Source organism: Rhipicephalus microplus, chromosome 4, assembly GCF_043290135.1.
Source record: "Rhipicephalus microplus isolate Deutch F79 chromosome 4, USDA_Rmic, whole genome shotgun sequence".
Taxonomy (NCBI): Eukaryota; Metazoa; Arthropoda; class Arachnida; order Ixodida; family Ixodidae; genus Rhipicephalus; species Rhipicephalus microplus.
This window is the reverse complement of record NC_134703.1, coordinates 21,213,755-21,234,346: the sequence shown is the minus strand read 5'-3', so window position 1 is coordinate 21,234,346 and position 20,592 is coordinate 21,213,755. Positions and strand designations below refer to the sequence as shown.

Below are 20,592 nucleotides of genomic sequence, written 5' to 3'. Positions count from 1 at the left end.
AAATACCTTTTGCGGGACATTCCAGAAAGTTCTCTGTCATTTCGTCGGCGCGATACGCAGCGAAGGCTGGGGAGAGGCGCGAGACTGTACGGGGGCCGTCCCCGACAGATGACTCAACCCGGCAAAACACGCCCCTTTCCTTCTAGAAATTTCCAGTGCTTGCCCGGCCGCCATTGTGGGGTGAGAAGGTTCATCGGCGAAGCCACGCTTCCGAGGAAAGAGCGTCGCGCGCCCGGGGAGCCTTGGATGCTCGTTTTCTCTTTTCTTTTTTTTTTTCGTTGACCTCGCCGCGTCTCTCCCGCGCGTTATCGCAAGAAGTTGGCGGCGCGCCCATATTGAGCACTCGTTCTGTGACACTGCCCCCTACTTTAAGAATATTATCTCATAATATTCAAAACCACACAAACGAGCGCAAACAGTTCCCACATACTCAAAGACTGTAACATAGTCCGTTGCTCATGACACGTCACATTCACAATATATCACTCAATACAATTGGACATTACAATTCAATTTCACTCACATGAAATATAACCGCAGGTACCTGAGTACAACGCTTCATCACACATTCCGAACAATACAAACGTACAAAGTTCTGTCTTTACAACAATTATACAACACTATACATCACATCACAGCACAAACACTTTGACACTTGTGACACAAGATAACACAACATCAACACAACATATGGCACTCAGCACTGCCAAACACATTCTGATTCGACCTCAGCGCTTATCCTGTGTACTTTGAGCGGCGCTTGCGCCCTTTCTTGCGGTGCTCGCTAGATCTCTTCTTGTTTTTCCTCGTTCTTTTTCGGCGAGCCCTTTCCAACGACGGTATCTGAGGCGGCGTTTCAGCCATCGTTGTCACTTCCGACACTGCTAGCGGATCATGACGCTCAACCGATCCTGTCCGATTATTCACCCGCTTGTTCATGTCCCGACATTTGGCCTGGCTGGCTGACTCCGTCATCTTTACACTGTCGGTCGGTTGAGGTCGTGTCGACGTAAGTCCAGCTGCCAGGCCCGTGAACTCATTCAACACGATCATCTTCTCATTCACTGTCTTTTGCGCCGCGGCTTCACCTTGGGCTGTAGTGAGATCCGTCACCGGATGCTCCTCCACTGTATCTCGTGGTCGCTGGGTTGGCGAGGGCTCTATCTTAGGATCTTCTCCCAAACATTCCGGATCATTCGGTCCTCACGCCCCGTCGATGTTTCCGATGACAAAGTCGTACAGTGGGGTCGTCATGCATAAAGCAGTAACCTTCCCGCTGAAGTACGGGGTTTCAACCTCAATTTCTGTTTCGGGAAGCATCCGAACCGTACGGTCAATTAGGCAAACCGGTTTCGTTTTGCCTGTTAACTCACTTTCCCGTACCAAATTTCTCCGCACGATAACAGTGGAACTGCCGGTATCTCTTAACACCGTAACTTTTTTGCCCGCAACTTTTCCAGGCAGCGTTGGCATTCCCTTCGTGACACCGGTTGGCTGTTTTGACACTACAGCACCCACAATAGGAATTTTCTCCCCATTTTTCAACTCTACGAATCCATCAGTGACGGCATTATTATTAGATTTCGGTGCCGCTTGCACACAGGATACCTGGTGAGTTTGACTCACTCCGTTCCGACAAGCATCTGCTTTGTGCCCAGTTTGACCACACTTAAAACATTTTACTACCGTATGGCTCGTAAAGTTAGTACGACAGTTGCTCGCGCGATGACCCTCTCGGTTACACAGGAAACATCGCGGAATACTCTCCGGTGCACGCTTCTTTTGTTCAGGTGCCGAGTTTTTCGAATCTTCAGGACACTCCTTCTTGACTTTGGTCAAATTAGTTCCACCTTGCGCTTCCAAGAATTGATCAGCCAATTCAAGCATGTCTTCAAGTGACTTAGCTCTCCTCTCTTTTAAGTACAGCGACAGGCTTGGGTGGCAACTAGTAAGAAACTGTTCTCTAATTAAGAGCTCTCTAAGTTCATCGTACTCCTGCGCTGTTCCTGAAAGTTCAATCCATCTGTCGAAATAATGGCTAAGTCGGGCGGCATACTGCGTAGCCGTCTCCCCATCAGCTGGCTTTTCTGTCCGAAATCTGTCCCGGAATCCTTCCACAGTAAATCTAAATCGCTTCAGCAAAGCAGCTTTCACCTTGGCATAGTTGGCTGCATCGGTCGGCGTCAGCCTACCGTACACACTGAGCGCTTCACCACTCAAGCAAGTACTCAAAGCAGTTGCCCATTGATGTTCCGGCCAATTCTGGCTGCTTGCAATCGTCTCGAATCTGTGAAGGTACACGTCAAGGTCGTCCTTCCTTTCATCAAATGCTACGAGCAACTTGCTTGGGTTCAAGCGGAAGCCATGATCCTCTCGTTCGCTGCTTTCAACTCTAGCTTGGACCGGAGTTTCACTTCGCTGTTGCAAACGGAGGCGCTCGAGTTCCATTTCGTGCTGCCGCTGCCGTTCCCTTTCAGCCATCTCCGCTTCTCTTTCTTCTTTCGCCCTCTCAGCTGCCCGTCTTTCTCTCTCCATCTCCAACTTCAATTGTTGCTCTCTTTCTTCCTTCAGCTGTCGCTCCTTTGCCTCTCTTTCTTCTCTCTCCCTTTCGGCTGCCAACTTTTCTCTCTCCAGCTCCAACTTCAATTGCTGCTCTCTTTCTTCTTTCACTCTTTCAGCTGCCAGCCTTTCTTTCTCCAACTCCAACTTCAATTGTTGCTCTCTTTCTTCCTTCAGCTGTCGCTCCTTTGCCTCTCTTTCTTCTCTCGCCCTTTCGGCTGCCAACTTCTCTCTCTCCAACTCAGCTGCTTTTTCTTCCTTGGCTCTCTCAGCTGCCAACCTCTCTCGTTCCAACTCAGCTGCCTTTTCTTCCTTGGCCCTCTCAGCTGCCAACCTCTCTCGTTCCAACTCGGCTGCTTTTTCTTCCTTGGCCCTCTCTTTTTCTTCTTTTTCCTTCTGGGTGACCCACTTCCGTAGTTCGGCACCAGAAAGACCCATCTTCTCACCAAGAGCGACTAACTTTTCGAGATCCATGGTGCCTCGCAACTCGCAAATAAAACCTTGCCGCGTGCAAAAAGTATCTGCCTAAATCAGTCTATCGGAACACTCCCCTGCACTCGTTAACGAGAACACTGAACAACCCACAAAATCGTTCCGATAGCACTATCAACAACTCGAGGCTCTTTCTCACTACTTTGGACACACTGTGCACCAAAAGGTCCTCGTCGCGGACGGCAGATCAATTGTCACACAGGTCCCGTTAATTAGGGAGGCGATCGCCGGGCTAATTCCAAGGGCCGAAGTATCGGCCCCCCGAACCGCACCACGAAAGCGGGGACAATTTAGAAGTGGTCCTTTTTGGCGCGCCAGCGGACGCCGGCTGTGGCCCAAAGAACAAGTCAGAGCCGAGAGTTGATAAACCAACAAAATTATATTCTCAATAATGGCAGATCAGAAAAACAATACACAAATATGCTCACTCCACAATAGCTGAGTACAATATGTCACCGATCAAACAACGTACTACACAGTACAATTAGCCACACTTGAACAACGGACACAGACAACAGTACACACTACAATGCAGTCGCATGCATTCAACAACCAAGACACTTAAAGACTAAAGAGATAGAAAACCTATTCAGTCCAAAGTCCTTGGAACAAAAGTCTGAATGATACTCTTTCGAGAATCACTCACTCAAAGTCCAGCGTTGTTGCCGTTCCGCTGCCCTGAAGTTTCTCTTCCAGGAAACCTCGCGTCTTCAATTGGCCACTCTCCAAGCTTCAAACTTCTTCGCCGGAAACACGTCGGCTTCACACACGCAGCCGTTGCCACGCGTCTTTGCTCGATTGCGGTAAACTCACGCTCTTGCCTGTAGCTCGAGCCTTCACCCCTCAGGTGGAAATCCTCTTCTTCTCCTGCTTTGTCGCTACGGACAAAACCTTCGCCGACTACACGGCGGAATCCCTACGCGCTCTGGCGCTAACTTCTGTCTTCTCCTGATCTCTCGTCTCGGCTGCTCGGTTAAATACCTTCCGCGCGACATTCCAGAAAGTTCTCATCATTTCGTCGGCGCGATACGCAGCGAAGGCTGGGGAGAGGCGCGAGACTGTACAGGGGCCGTCCCCGACAGATGACTCAACCCGGCAAAACATGCTGCTTTCCTTCTAGAAATTTCCAGTGCTTGCCCGGCCTGGCCGCCGTTGTGGGGTGAGAAGGTTCATCGGCGAAGCCACGCTTCCGAGGGGAGAGCGTCGCGCGCCCGGGGAGCCTTTGATGCTTGTTTTCTCTTTTCTTTTTTTTTTCGTTGACCTCGCCGCGTCTCTCCCGCGCGTTATCGCAAGAAGTTGGCGGCGCGCCCATATTGAGCGCTCGTTCTGTGACATGAATATATGTACCATATACCTTTTTCTTGTACGATGTCTTTTTTTGCACGACATTTTATTTTATTAGCATTATTCTACAGTAGACTCCCCTTGAACGAAACTGTTTGAAATGAAATTGCTGCTTAAGGGGAACAACTGTCACTAATATCTTTGGTTTCCTACTTGAATAGTGTACCCCCGTTTATCTATCAGTAAACGAAACTACTCTTAAAGGAAACACGTTTTCCTGGTCCCTTCAGGTTTCGTTTTAAAAGAGTCTACTGTATTTGCATTTATGTGTGTGTGCATTTTTTTATTTTATTCTTGTTTGTTTTCTTGTTGTACAGATCTAACTCTACTATCTATAATGCTTCAGTTTAATGTCTATATAAGCAATCCTACCTGGGCCTCTAAATTGGCCTGCAGTATTTCATAAATAAAAAAATAAATAACTGGCCATAATATGTAAGTGACTCGCTGCTAAAACGCTCAGTTACGTGTTGAAAATGGCAGCGCTGCTGCACCAGTCAACAGCACAAAGGCAGGACATCGTCGTAGTATGTTTATTTCAGTTTTACTTGACAGTGGCAGTACGAGCAGTCTGAAGGACACCAGTTGTGTGTGGTTTTGTCGGGACAGGAAGCAGGTCACACTTGTTGGGAATATTGATCATTGGGAGTCACTGCCTGGTGGCTGTGCACAGTTGGCTGTAGGGCATTTATCTTTCACTATTGATAAACCCTGCAAATGGTACTCAAGCGAGAAGCTACTAATTAGTGCCGCATAAACATTACCGTATTCACTTGCATAATAAACGCACCCTCAACTTCAGTCGTCAAAGTTTTTTTTATTTATTTTTTCACCCACGTAATAAACACAGTCGCTACTTTCATCCGCTGCAGTCTCAAGAACCAGCACCTGGCACCTCCTTGTCAGTTGGATCTCTTTTGTTTTTTATTATTATGCCGACCCCCCTCAGCCACAATGGCTCACTCCCTCCCTTCTACGCCTGCTTCTACACACTGTATTGTTTTTCTTTCTATCTGTGTGCGGCACGTCCCCTGTCTTCTTTAATTATCCCTGCGCCACAGCGGGGTTCACGAATAGTGTGAGCGTAGAGACATCGCAGCTGACAAGCCCACAGCAAGCGGAGGTCACAGAACTGTTTCTGCCAACCAACGGTTGCTCTCTGCAAATACAAAACTTCAAGGTCCAATCACAGGTATCCGATTTTCTAGTGATGAAGAAAGAATTTACTGTTGCCATGGCTGTCTCAAAGGGCCATTTGTCACTATGACGTTGCACGTTTCTGGAAAACAAAAAAAAAACATTTTCTGCCCAGAAAAGATCGTGACAATTACCACAACACGGTAGCACCCTCGATTCTCGCTTCGGTTGTATTTTTGCTCTTCATGCTTGTTATCCACGCGTACTCCAAGGCTACCTTTTTTACAGTAACTTCTCATGAGGACAGCGAGGCGGCGGCCGTATCGACGGTTCATTTTGATGCTTTGGTGATAGCTTACTGCAATGTCGGCTACGTAGATGCATTAGAAATTAGCAATGTATAGTTCTATATGCAGAAAGTGCTTCGATAGGCCAACTAAATCATTACAGCATCTATGTACAGTTTTCTGTTTCTACACACTTTCAAAACTGCTATTAAAGCTTTCGAAGTCACTTTCTTGCACTGTTGCTTGTAGTGCACTTTGATTTCCAGATTTTAAAAATTATTTGCTCTACCTATACAAGACACCTTTTCTAACATAGCATGGTCATGGATTGTTCATTTCAGAAGCAACGTGCCCGATGTGCTCTGTCCATGTTTCACCTGTGGGGAGAGCTTCATCTTGTTCTCTGCCTATATCGGAGAAGTTATGGCGAAGCATACACAGCTCCCGAGCTGACAGCACCGCTGGAGGCCACGGACCTTTCTTTCCTCCATCCTTCCCTCACAGCTGACAAAGTGGAGTCCCTGTTGGTCATGATGCAAGCAGACCACACAAAGCTCATATGCCACCACCTCGTGAGTGATATGTTGTGGACCACTGGTTGTTTCTTGAGTTTTGTATTCAGTTACTATTTAGTATGCTAGTTAAAGTAATATTTCTGTGGGATGCTGATTCGTTGCACTCGAGCTCTGCAGCACTTTGCTGTCACATTTTTGCAGGATGGTCAGAGAGCGATGTGGTGGTCAAATTCCAAGTTTTGTCATTTATTATGCATGCCTACTTTCCTTACTTTTGGAATAGTGGTACAGAAGCACTCTAGTTAGTACTGACAGTCTGGCTAATTTGTCTGAGATATTTGATAATGAAACTAGCCTGAAAATTGAGATACACACAGAAACAGACAGCTCTGTCCTCACCCTTTTCCTCCCATGCTATTGTCTAGATTTTTGCTCACAGTAAATAGTCAATTCTGGCCAAGCTTACTTTTCTGGGGGATAAGATAGGCCTATATTAATTCACTCATTCATGTAGTATTATTGAACAACTGGTATATTCTCTTTCTTTCACCCCCATCCCCCTTTTTTCATTGTTTTTCATTTTCTCGCAGATGCTTCTCTGGATTCAAAAGATTAGGGCACTTGTCCTGTTCACGGAAGTTACAAACGAACATCTTGAAGCGAGTTTGCAAGCTACAGCCAAGTTGGTTTTCTCCCATGTTGACATGACTGTCAGCACTTCAGTGTGGTCACAGAGGGTGTGTATGTGTTTGCTCGGCGGTATTAGAGATGGAAATCTTGCTCAAAGGTTTTGCAGGAAGTAACTTGGTAGTGGATTCACCTTTTTTTACATCCATCTTGACATGGCATGTCTTCCTTTACTGCCGAATGATTGCTATCTTCATCAGTGTCTCATGTTTTTCAGGTATGTGAAATTTCAGAAAGCCATTTTCCTGTGGCTTCGTTGCACACACTGTTGATCAACTTCCCCCTGCTGTCCCCTTACTTGCCAGCTAAGGATGTCACAGCACTCTGCCAGTTCTTCTTGGAAGTGATGGCACATACGAAAGGAAAAGATGTGGTTGACAGGCAAGTCGCTGTTCTTTTATTTTAGTTTGCTCATGTGAGAGGCAGTGTGTTACTGTGAAACGAACAAAATAGAGCACAAGGATAGGCCTTAAACTCTTCAGTGTCCTTGCGTAAACTTTGCATTTAAAGGATAATCCTCTTAGATTCTATATGATATCATCCGCAAGGGGCGCTAGCACGGCAGTCGCCGTACGTAGTATCGTGTGAACATCGTCTAACTACAACCAATCCACTTTATTTCATTTGTGTCTCTCCTACTTTTTACTGTGTATGACAAAGTTTGCGGAATCGAATCCATTGTATGATTTTACGTTCCATTGGTCAAGTAATAAATAATAATAACTCCTAATTGCATGCTGAGTGACATTGCAAACAATGTTTTGTTCACATGCTTGTCTTTATGCCATTAGTCTTAAGTTGCTCATTATGCTAGACCTCTGTATTATCCATCTGTGTTGTTTTAGATTTAGCCTGCGCTTTTGTTCATTGTTTGGAGGGGTGCCCATTTCCTGCAGCAAGAATTCCATCAGTCAAACAAAAATTGTCACCACCTACCTTGGAAGCCAAGCATTTATTGAATGCAAGTTGGCCCAGACCTGCTATGTCACAGCTGTATGGAAATGTGTTTCTACGATGTTCAAGGCTAGAAAAAGGTAAGTGCTTGTTGACTTCAGTGTTGAATGTTTTCGTCACATATGAATGCAAGTTTTATACATGTGTTGCCATGGAAAACAAAAAAATAAGAAAGCTGACAACGCCAGCCTGTTGCAAATAAAGTATTGCCACACGCGTTTCTTATTTTCGCTCTTGCTTCTTTTAGTTTTTGCACACAAAGCCTGTCAGGAATACTCAGCACAAACTGCACCTCATTGTTCAAGAAGGTTTTATTATAGATCGTTCTGTTGAGATTGCCCACAAGACACGAACACTCGAGATTATTCGCGAGCTTGTCTGACGACCAGTAATAAGAATGAAATATTCGAAGGCACATGTAAAAATGTCTATGAACTTTGGCATTTGTCAGTTGATCGACGGCTAATGCTTTGTTCGCCGCTATTGGTGCCATTGTGTATCGGTGTAATGCTTTGTTCGCCGCTATTGGTGCCATTGTGTATCGCTGTAGTCTGACTTTTTATTGACCGGTCACAAGTTCAGCCCAAACAAACAGTTTCATCTTCGATTGACATTCTGCTCCCTTCGTCCACGTCACGATCCCTTGACAATATGTGTAAACAGTGCAACTCATATCCGTGCCATTCGTGAAAGGTCGATATCCTGATGCACAAGGGCATATTGATTTCGGTGTTTATAAATTTCAATAAGCCGACAGGGTGTCTTCATTTTCTAGTAGTTACCCATGTATGATGTGGTCAGCATTTTAGTAGCATTAGCTATTAAACGTATTGCTCAGCTCACAGCATCTCAGACAGTTGCTTTATGTGTGAGGGTGATCATTTGTGAAAAATATGCATGTTTTTATGGATCAGAGGTGCTATGCAGCTGTTTATGCTCAAGCTTAAATGCAACATTCTCCTCTCAAAAAAGGTTAGGGCGTGCCGCAGTAATTGTTAGCAATGGATGACTACCATCGTCATTGAACTGGTTTTACATGCATAAAATCTCTCTGTGGCAGTATATGTGGCAGTAAGCATGTTGCTTAAAAAGAGATGCATGTGGCAAATACTTTTCAGTGCCTGTCTGGCAAACGTGGCCATGGCTATGTCCAGTATACAATGTCTCAATTCTAAGAAAATCAAAAGGTTTAGTGACTTGGGAGTCTTTGCATTTGGTATAAGCTCATGATTTATAAGACACATTATAGCTGAGGTAACAAATTCGTTTTAACCACTTTAGGTTCCTGAGTCTGCACCCAAAACATGTTACACATGCAGCTTTGTCTTCAAAATGGTGCCTTCATAGTATTGTGTGTTGTAAGTGCTTAGTAACCCAACATCACCAGAATCAGAATCATTTATTTTGGCATCAGACTCCGAAAAAATGCAGATGTTGAGGGCCATGAGCTGAAAGCCACAAAATGGCTTGACGAGGCCCACGGTCCCTTGAACTTGACGCTAACAGAAAACAACATGGAGCAGCAATCGTAGACTTGACTTTGTCCTTTGACCTGAAGTTATTTTGACATATTGAATACTATAATGCAACTGTACATAAAAAAGGCATGTTAACCTACAGTGTAACATTTTTTAATAGTGTATTGTAGCCATAATACGCACAGAAATAACGGCAAACATGCATCTATATACATACACAGACACATGCTTATGTAAATGCATATGTGTACACATATGCAGTGCCGATAACAACACCCACCTTTTCCCTAAAGTGGACTGCTTGCAAGTTTCTACCTCCAAGGCAGGCTATATACAATTTAGTTTGTACTGTTCAATGGTATGGCAATAAGTAGCATAACATCTGTTTGCCATAGTTAGTTCGTGTGCGTTGAAGTTCCCATTTTCCAGTGAGATGAGTCATGCGCAGTTTTTTATTTTCTCTTGGACAAGAAAGGTTGCGTAAAAAGTTGTTCTTTTTGACGACACCAGTGTAACAGTACTGAGATAGCCTCTTTTCACGTAGTGGTGGAAGCAGAATTAAGGTCAGCTCAACAAATAATTATCACAGCCGCTTAACCACCACAGCTGGTAAACTTTTGCAGCTTGTAATTAGTGTGTACTAGTACAAAGCAATAAATCTCTTGGGTACCACGTTTAATGTCACTGCACTTGACATTTTTACAGGAAGCTTGACTCTGAAGAAGAGCCCAGAGGTCTGTGTCGGGCACTTGTGGACGTCCTTTCGGGACCTGTGAAGTGGGAAAAGTATGCAGAGACTGTTCCACAGGCCGACTACAGCTCGAAACAGCTACTGCCTTCGGAAGGCCTCAACAAGATGTGGGAAGCCATTCATGCTGCCTCTGAAAAGCTGGCAGCCATCATTGCCACGAGCTCGGAGACCTTCAGTGAGAGAATCACTGTGGCAGACGTCTCGTTTTTACTGGAGGTAAGCACAGCAGGCGGCTTGTACTATTGTTTCAGAGCAATAAGCCAAGATTAGCTAGGATTGTTGAATTTTTAGCTCATTTCTAACTCTTCGTGTTTCTATTACTGTCCTTCTTCATCATTGAGTCCAACATATTCGACTTCAAATTGATTGTACAGTGGTACGTACAGGAAACTGCATTCAGTGTAATCATGCTAACAAATTTATAAATGCTTTATTATAACTTTTTTGCCTATGGGAAATGTAGTAGTTTTCATATGATCTAGTACTTCTTTTCTGTCACAGAACATGCCTGACAGTGCTATAGTGCATGGTATCAAATTCTTCTGCAAGAAATCTTATCTCCTACAGTACACAGTACCAAAACACATGTTTCTTCAAAAATATTTTTTTGAGAGCTACCCAAGAGCTCTGTTGGTTGGTTGGTTGGTTGCGAAACTTTATTGTTTTTGCGAAACTTTATTGTAAGAGCTCTGTAATGAAAAATAAAATCCAGCATTAAAAGGTTAGTGTTGCATTGCACAGAAAATAATGTCGACTAAGTTCAATGTAGAGACTTTTGGGGCAAGGGATACTGGCAGCAAAGTTAAATTTTCGTATGTCAAGATTGTATTCAAGCATATACAAAAGCTTCGCCCCAATAACTTTGGCCCAGTGCCACGCCAATGGCTACCAGACATCCTCTAGCTCAAAACTATACTCTGAGCAGCTACATGGAAGTGATTCCGCCTGGAGGCTGTTGACAACCAATATGCAAGAGCCACTGTAACCACAAAATCAAGCGTGAATGAAGGTTTTTTTTCTGTATAAACAAAAAATGAGGTTCCATACTGGTGTCTGACAAACAGTAGTTTTTTTTTTTTTCATGACTGTGCTACTGCCATTCTCTGAATACAGTAGAATATCTATGATACGACTACGGTTGATGCGAATTTGTGATGATACGAATTTTAAGTTTGCTTCGGATGGACTACATTATATAAAATACACCGTGATTCGGTGTTATACGAACGATTTCTCCAGCAACCACGAGTGATACGAATGTGCGATTGACGGCAGCACGCGAGCGGCGCAACACAGCTTGTGTGTAGGAGGAAGGCCCTTTCACACTTGGCTTCGAAGGAAGCAAATGCACTGGAATTGCATTGCAAATGCACTGGAACAAAATGCACTGGAATTTCTCTCGCTTCGCCACCGAAAAAAATGGCCGGAAAATGACGCCACGAGGCCAACGCGAAAGAATTTATCCGAGACCAATTTCGTCACCACGCGATAGCGGATCGCCTTTTTGCTACCACTTTGGCAGCACCGATTGTGCTAGCTCTTAAACCACATGATTTAAACCAATTTAAACAACCAGTTGTACGTTCAACATGGCGGCAAAGGCGGCGGCGGCTCGCATCGACGCAATTGCGAACTACCCGTGAGCGAGACAAAGCTCATGGCCTTAAAAAATATGCGCTTATCGAGAGCCTGGTTTGAATTGAGAATGCTGCGAACACCGCAAGTAGAAGAAGGTGCAGGAGCAGCTAGTCGGCATGCCCTAATGTGTCTCGCTCTTGCACTGCTGGCTGAACCCGTCGCTGCTGCTGCGGGTGCGTCTGCTCATGTCGTTTCTTCTGACTTATCTCCATCAACAGCATTTGTAAAGGTGTAAATTGTTTCTTTTCAGTGCTTTGCATGCATAACTAGAACTCTGTAGGGGTTCTAATGCTCAGGAATAAATTCTCACGTGACGAAGATGGTGGCTATAGCACGTATACGAGGGGCAGAACAAATGTGAACATTTCCGACGGGCGCGGACGTGGTTTTGTCGCCGCTTTGGCATTTTCACTTGAATTCTCAAGGGTTAATTCTCTGGGGCTGATTTTTTTTTTTTTCATGTTGACTTCACGAAGCGTTTTTCCAGCCGCTTAAGGGAGGACACCCCACTTGAAGAACTTTTTTGTTATGGGTACATTTTGATCAAACTTGCATGCTTTATGTATTTTGACATGCTGATTTCAAATATGCAATTACTTTTTCTCTGCAACTAGTACTTTTCAAAATATAGAGAAATTCGTGTTTTTTTTCTATTGGCTGATTGGGAGTTAAATTTTCTCTTTAATGCTGGTTGTCATCAAAGACACTGGCATATGAAAATGATCCTGTGATGTCAGAGCTTGAAGTGGTACAAGAATGAATGTTCTAGAGTGGTTTGAGCCAAAGTTACAGCATGGCAAACATTTGCAAGCAAAATGCTTCAGTAACACCTTGGAGCAATTATTACTTTTGGAAAACATGTCTCATGTTATTTGTTCAAATTTTAGGCCTACTGCAGTCCTCATTTGTCCGCTTTTCTAAAAAAAACAAGAATCAATGCGATAGGATAAGTATGACTAGAGGTATCATCACTCCAAAACTACATGATGATCAAAAATGCAGTTTTGATAAAACGACAAAGAACATTTCCAGACAAATTAGAAATGATTATCAAATTACTTCAACATTACAGTGATAAAGGATGGTCATCATCATCATCATCAGCCTGACTACGTCCACTGCAGGACAAAGGCCTCTCCCATGTTCCGCCAGTTAACCCGGTCCTGTGCTTGCTGCTGCCAATTTATACCCGCAAACTTCTTAATCTCATCTGCCCACCTAACCTTCTGTCTCCCCCTAACCCGCTTCCCTTCTCTGGGAATCCAGTCAGTTACCCTTAATGACCAGCGGTTATCCTGTCTACGCGCTACATGCCCTGCCCATGTCCATTTCTTCTTCTTGATTTCAGCTATGATATCCTTAACCCCCGTTTGTTCCCTAATCCACTCTGCTCTCTTCTTGTCTCTTAAGGTTACACCTACCATTTTTCTTTCCATTGCTCGCTGCGTCGTCCTCAATTTAAGCTGAACCCTCTTTGTAAGTCTCCAGGTTTCTGCCCCGTAGCTAAGTACCGGCAAGATACAGCTGTTATATACCTTCCTCTTGAGGGATAGTGGCAATATACCTGTCATGATTTGAGAGTGCTTGCCGAATGTGCGCCACCCCATTCTTATTCTTCTAGTTACTTCAATCTCGTGGTTCGGCTCTGCGGTTATTACCTGCCCTAAGTAGACATAGTCTTTTACAACTTCAAGCGCACTATTACCTATCTCGAAGTGCTGCTCCTTGCCGAGGTTGTTGTACATTACTTTCGTTTTCTGCAGATTAATTTTAAGACCCACCTTTCTGCTCTCCTTGTCTAACTCCGTAATCATGAGTTGCAATTCGTCCCCCGAGTTACTCAGCAATGCAATGTCATCGGCGAAGCGCAGGTTACTAAGGTATTCTCCATTGACTCTTATCCCTAACTGTTCCCATTCTAGGCTTCTGAAAACCTCCTGTAAGCATGCGGTAAATAGCATTGGGGAAATTGTGTCCCCCTGCCTTACACCCTTCTTGATTGGTATTCTGTTGCTTTCTTTATGAAGCACTATGATAGCAGTTGATCCCCTGTAGATTTCTTCCAGAATGTTTATATACACTTTATCTACGCCCTGATTCCGCAGTGTTTGCATGACGGCTGATATTTCTACTGAATCAAACGCCTTCTCGTAATCTATGAAGGCTATGTATAGTGGTTGGTTATACTCTGAGCATTTCTCTATTACCTGATTGATAGTATGAATGTGGTCAATTGTTGAGTAGCCTGTTCGAAATCCTGCTTGTTCCTTTGGTTGATTGAATTCTAATGTTTTCTTTACTCTGTTAGCAATTACCTTTGTAAATAGCTTGTATACTACAGAGAGCAAGCTGATCGGCCTGTAATTCTTCAAGTCCTTGTCATCTCCTTTCTTATGTATTAAGATGATGTTAGCGTTCTTCCAAGACTCTGGTACTCTTCCCGTCAGGAGACACCTCGTAAACAGGGTGGCTAGTTTTTCTAACACAATCTGTCCTCCATCTTTCAGGAGATCTGATGTTACCTGATCCTCACCAGCAGCTTTGCCCCTTTGCATGCTCTCCAAAGCTTTTCTGACTTCTTCTATCATTACTGGTGGGGTGTTCTCTGGGTTACTGCTAGTTCTTATAGTATTAAGGTCGTGGTTGTCTCGGCTACTGTACAGATCTCTGTAAAACTCCTCCGCTATTCTAACTATCCTATCCATATTGGTAGTTATTTTGCCTTCTTTGTCCCTTAGTGCATACATCCGACTTTTGCCTATCCCAAGTTTCCTCTTCAATGCTTTGACACTTCCTCCGTTTTTCAGAGCGTGTTCAATTCTCTCCATGTTATACCTTCTTACATCGCATACCTTACGTCTATTAATCAACTTCGAAAGCTCTGCCAGTTCTATTTTGTCTGTTGTACTTGACACTTTCATGATTTGACGCTTCCTAATTAGGTTCTTCGTTTCCTGGGAAAGCTTGCCAGTGTCCTGTCTAACTACCCTGCCTCCAACTTCCACTGCACACTCCGTAATGATACTCGTCAGATTATCATTCATTGTATCTACGCTAAGGTTGGTTTCCTCACTAAGAGCCGAGTACCTGTTCTGCAGCGACACCCTGAATTCCTGTACTTTCCCTCTCAGTGCTAGTTGATTGATTGGCTTCTTGCGTATCAGTTTCTGTCGTTCCTTCTTCAAGTCTAGGCGAATTTGAGACCGTACCATTCTATGGTCACTGCATCGTACCTTGCCAATCACTTCCACATCCTGCACGATTCCAGGGTGTGCACTCATTATAAAGTCTATTTCGTTCTTATTTTCGCCATTAGGGCTCCTCCATGTCCACTTGCGGTTTTCTCGTTTTCGGTAGAAGGTATTCAAAATCCGTAAATTATTGCGTTCTGCGAATTCTACTAGTAGCTCTCCTCTGGCGTTTCTAGTACCGATGCCATAATCTCCTACTGCCTGGTCTCCAGCCTGCTTCTTCCCTACCTTTGCATTAAAGTCGCCCATCACTATAGTATACTGTGTTTTTACCTTACTCATTGCCGATTCCACGTCTTCATAGAAGCTTTCAACTGAAGCGTCATCATGGCTGGATGTAGGCGCGTAAGCCTGTACTACCTTCATCTTGTATCTTTTATTCAGTTTAATTACGATACCTACCACCCTTTCATTAATGCTATAGTATTCCTCTATGTTGCCAGCTATGTTTCTGTGAATTAGGAACCCCACTCCCAGTTCTCTTCTGTCTGCCAAGCCCCTGTAGCAAAGGACGTGCCCATTCTGTAGCACCGTATGGGCCTCATCTGTCCTCCTAACCTCACTGAGCCCTATTATATCCCATTTAACACCCTCTAGCTCCTCGAATAGTACAGCTAGACTTCCCTCACTAGATAAGGTTCTAGCGTTAAACGTTGCCAAGTTCAGGTTCCAATGGCGGCCTGTCCGGATCCAGAGATTCTTAGCACCCTCTGCTGCGTTGCAGATCTGACCGCCGCCGTGGTCAGTTGCTTCGCAGCTGCTGGGGACTGAGGGCCGTGAGTTATTTGACGTAAGCATGTGAAGGATGGTACACGGGTTCAATCAGGCAAGATTTTGAATAAGTTTTGCAGCTTTTGCTCCCTTTGATGCCAAGTGTGAACGCATCTGATAGCACCAGCAGCATGAGTTAGAAAACCGCAGCACTTTATTGAAAGGGGGTGAAAGCAGAAAAGTTGAACAGAACATCATGGACTTTTTTTTTTTCAACAAGAAGTAGTTGACCCCAATAAAGTTCTTGTTCATCTTCATGATCAGCCTTAATTTGTTTGTGGTTCATATGAATTCGGGCTGATACAAATATTTTGCGTGCTCGCTTCGAATTCGTGTCATCAAAATTCTACTGTACTCCAATGCTGGTGCATCGAAACCACGTTTAAAAACGCTGTTTCCATCAATGAGTGGCACAGAAGGTCAGTTTTATTTTGAGGACCATAGGCACTCATAACCCTGATGATTCCTCGACTTTGTTAGTGCTTATATGTTTATTTCACGGTAGAAATGAACATAAATTTAAACTAGCAAGCTTTCCCATACACCATTAGATGCATGCAGCTTTCCGAGAGTGTGCGAACAGTGGCAGAATACAAATTTGCAACAGACATTAGCAGGGTGTATCAATAAGAATACACAAAAACAGAAATGTGTTAATGCAGCTTTTCCACAAAGCGAGATAAGTACACATCTTGAAAAATCAAGTGGTCATCCTCCAAGTCCGGACAAGCAAAGGAAATGGTGCAGTAGTTGGACACAATGCGGAGTTTCTGAATATCACTTCCACTTATGTTGCCTACATTATTCTACTAAAAATTCATCATAATTTGTGTGCATCAAAGGCATGTTGGGTATGCTTTCAAGCATTGCTGCATTCTCGCTACCTTTTCCCTTCAGGCCTTGGACCGCCTCCCCTTGGGCAGCCTGTTTCCGGGAAACCAGTTGCGGTGTATGCTTGGCCTTTTGGCAGTCACCTTTCTGCTTGAGGGCACTGTGGAGAAGAAAAGCGGCCCCCTCTGGGAGAAAAGACTGGCGGTTGTGAAAAGTGCTGTGGGAACCTTCTCTGCACTGTTGCAGAGCCCCAGGAGGTCCTGGCTTCTTGACTTCGTCAGCGGTGGAGCCTTGATAAGCCGGCTAGTTGCAGTCTTCCAAGGCAACCTCTGTCAGGCAAGCAGTCTTCACAGTGCCTGCTTTAGGACAAAGATAAGCACCAGCAAACTTCAGTTATCCCTGCCCTATTTCGGGTTACTCATTCTCCTGTCTTTAAATTTTCTGATACCTACGGCACCACCTAACTGTCTGCTGCTCTTAATTGCACTTAAGTTCTCTCGCCATTCCTTCTTTTCTACTCTGACAGGTCACTGTTTACCTGCCTGACTTGATCGTCTAATTTTAGCACTTAGAGCAGGGGTCTCAAACAGATGGCTCGCAGACCGTTTGCTAAGTCCTGACGCAGTTGAAAAATAGTGCGAATGAATCGTTCATGTGTTGCAGTGGAGAAAACTAACGGTGAAGCTTCCCGCGGATCACAATACTTTCATTCTCTGGAGGCACTCAAGAAGGCAAGCTATGCCTTGAACCTTGTTCCTGATATCACTGACAGATGGAGGAAGGCTTGGAAATATATGTCCTCGACTGCAATAGCAATGCAGGACTGGGACATCTGTGTGCACAAGATGTCCGACAAACTTGCCCATCTCCTTTTCAGTCACCAACCTCCAGAATCCATCCCTCACTGTTGTTGGCTTTTTGGAAAGATGCATCCACACATACTTAGGTATTTTTGTGGTTGCATATCTCTCTGAGGACTTCACCTACAAAAAACAACATGAACAAGCTATCGTGCGGCACTCTAGAGTGCTAGGTCAAGGTCCACTGCGGGTCGTTGTAGTGAAGAAAACTGTTCTCTCTCCCTCTTCTTTTTTTTTTGCATGTGTGTGGCCAGCACCAAGTGCTCGCACAGGAACTAAGTTGTTGCCTTGCAAATGAGAGCTGTTACCATGAGTACGCACCGCATTTATTTGCAACAATGCACAGCAGCGAAACAGCCCAAGTAGAGAGTGAAATTGAATGACAATGCCTGCTGATGTGCTGGCCCAGTTATATACAATTTCACCATCTATACTGAAGTGTCTGACCAATTGGAGTCGTCTTTTGTGTTAGTAGTGCTACCATCATCAAGAGATTGTGGCTCACATTTATCAAAATTTATCCACATCCACCGTTCCCATGGAGCACCCTTGAGCGACGTCAACACCAAGACTGTAAGCACGAGCACTCACCTCCCCGACTCTGGAAGAGCCTTGAAAATCCTTCTGCTGCAGTAAAAGAAAACTCAAAAGTGAAACTGATAGAATACTTCTTTTTTTACCCTTGGGATGGCATTAGTGGTTCACAAGTGCTCCAAGTGCACCAAAACTTCAACTTCAGAAGTTATAATAACTTATGGGGTATACCATACCGGAACTGCAATGTGATTATGATAGAAGTTTGAACTTGAAGTCGCCAATAACATACTATCGATGAAGTAGACACAGTCATGAAAGTATTAATAAGCATGTTCACGAGCTATGTGGGCCTGACTGGTCTGGCACATATTTTTTTCTCAAGGCACCCCATCCAGCCGCCATGTGTTCAAGCATAACCATGGAACAAAAACTCCATATTATAGAAACAGCATGCACAGTACAGTCATTTTGAAGATCGCTATTGATGTGTTTCTGTGTATTGATGTGTTTTTTTCAACCAGTCATTTTGGTGGCCTGTATATTTGACGTGTTTAGCGACGGAATGTGAGGTCACGTTTTGTTTGCTGACGTCATGTTCGTGCTGTTTAACTCTTCTTGAAATCAGTGGTCTCACCGATGTACTGGTTGTCACAATTGTGGCAGCCTGAAGCGTAAAAAAGACTGTTGAAATTTTCACTTAGTTCTTGTCCTTCATGTTGTCTAAAGCGTTCCTTAGCTTCCATGTTGGTACATTCACTATTTCGATGTCTGTTGCTCGTCCAGCTGCGGTGGTTTAATGGCTAAGGTACTCGGCTGCTGACCCACAGGTTGCGGGATCGAATCCCGGCTGCGGTGGCTCCATTCCCGATGGAGGCGAAAATGCAGCTTGTGTGCTTACATTTCGTTGCATGTTAAAAAAATCCCAGGCGGTCTAAATTTTTGGAGCCCTGAACTACGGCGTCTTTCATAATCATATGGTGGTTTTGGGATGTTAAACTTCACATATCGATCAATCAAGTGATGTCTGTTGCTCCTACATACTGTACAGCACATCTGAGTTTCCAACCACAACATCACACACGTTGGTAGATTTGTGCATTTTTATCTTGACCATTATTTCAGCTCGTCTTGAAGGCCTTCTGGTTCGAATAGAACTGCCATCAGCAGAGGCTTCATGGCCTATGTGATGCCTTTTATTATTATTACTGTCATTATTAATTTTCGCGATTCAACAGCAAACATCCTCAGCTATGCACTTATTGCTGGTAGCTCTCGTTTCAAGGGTATTATTGAGTAACTTCATCTAAATTTCTCGTTTCAGTTTTTTGAGATAGCATTATTAATTCTGTGATTAGCTTTTAATGTTATGTCCATAGAAGAGTACACAAACAAAGGTAACCAGCCCGCATCTGTGATAAATCTGTGAAATTGAGAGAGCTGTTGTGACCAGACAGATTTATTCTCTTAAACACATATTCAAACGTCATCGCTTTAATAACTACCGTAATTACTCGAATCTAACGCGTACCTTTTTTCCGGTTAAGCGAGTTCATAAATCGCATGCGCATTAGAATCGAGTACGAACAGAAAAATTACAGTCAATCTATTGCCATCGGCAAATCCCAAATGGCCGCCCCCTACGTGCGTCGGCATGGCGCGTTGGCCATTTCTGCCTATGTGTTTCCCATGTGCGGCACTTTGTACGTGTGCTGAGGAGTTCGTCATCTAGTAGTGCATTAGCATCGACGGCGTGGAAGGGCCAACTCCAAAAACTCGAGTGCACCACGATGCCGCTTTTAAAAGAAAAGTCATCGCGTGCGCAGAAATGGACGAAAATCGGGCCGCATCGCGGTCATTCGGAGTTCCCGAAACGTGCGTGCCGGACTGGCGGAAACAAAAGCAGAAGATTGTCCTCACTCCACATCGGCGGCCGAGCAAACCCTCGAAATTTCTAGATGGAAAGGGGCGTGGTGATGCCGGGTTGAGTCATCCCTCGCAGACGGCCTTCGTATCGTCTCACCCTCTCCCCAGCCTTCGCTGCGTATCGCGCTGACGAAATGATGAGAACCTTCTGGAATCTCGCGCGGAAGGTATTTAACCGAGCAGCCGAGATGAGAGATCAGGAGAAGACGGAAGTTAGCGCCACAGCGCGTGGGGATTCCGCCGTGTAGTCGGCGAAGGTTTTGTCCGTAGAGACAAAGCAGGAGAAGAAGATGATTTCCACCTGAGGGGTGACGACTCGAGCTACAGGCAAGAGTGTGTGGGTTTACCGCTATCGAGCGAAGACGCGTGGCAACAGCTGCGTGTGTGAAGCCGACGTGTTTCCGGCGAAGAAGTTTGAAGCTTGGAGAGTGGCCAATTGAAGACGCGAGGTTTCCTGGAAGAGAAACTTTGGCGAGGTTTCCTGGAAGAGAAACTTCGGGGGCAGCGGAACGACAACAACGCTGGACTTTGAGTGAGTGATTCTCGGAAGAGTATCATCCAGACTTTTGTTCCAAGA

The 20,592-nt window shown here is 44.6% G+C and overlaps 1 protein-coding gene across 2 annotated transcripts in view; it reads left to right on the top strand.

The window, feature by feature from the left end:
- The window catches only part of LOC119171547 (unhealthy ribosome biogenesis protein 2 homolog), an 80,386-nt gene that overhangs the window by 38,317 nt on the left and 21,477 nt on the right, over positions 1 to 20,592 (top strand). Inside the window, exons 14-19 of one of the 2 annotated variants that reach the window (XM_075892262.1) lie at positions 6,161 to 6,391; positions 6,925 to 7,071; positions 7,239 to 7,402; positions 7,918 to 8,055; positions 10,159 to 10,420; positions 16,762 to 17,031. In XM_075892262.1, coding sequence (XP_075748377.1) covers positions 6,161 to 6,391; positions 6,925 to 7,071; positions 7,239 to 7,402; positions 7,918 to 8,055; positions 10,159 to 10,420; positions 16,762 to 17,031 — 1,212 coding nt within the window. Of the gene's footprint in view, positions 1 to 6,160; positions 6,392 to 6,924; positions 7,072 to 7,238; positions 7,403 to 7,866; positions 8,056 to 10,158; positions 10,421 to 16,761; positions 17,032 to 20,592 lie in introns of both variants that reach the window. The other variant, XM_075892261.1, reaches the window with a different exon arrangement.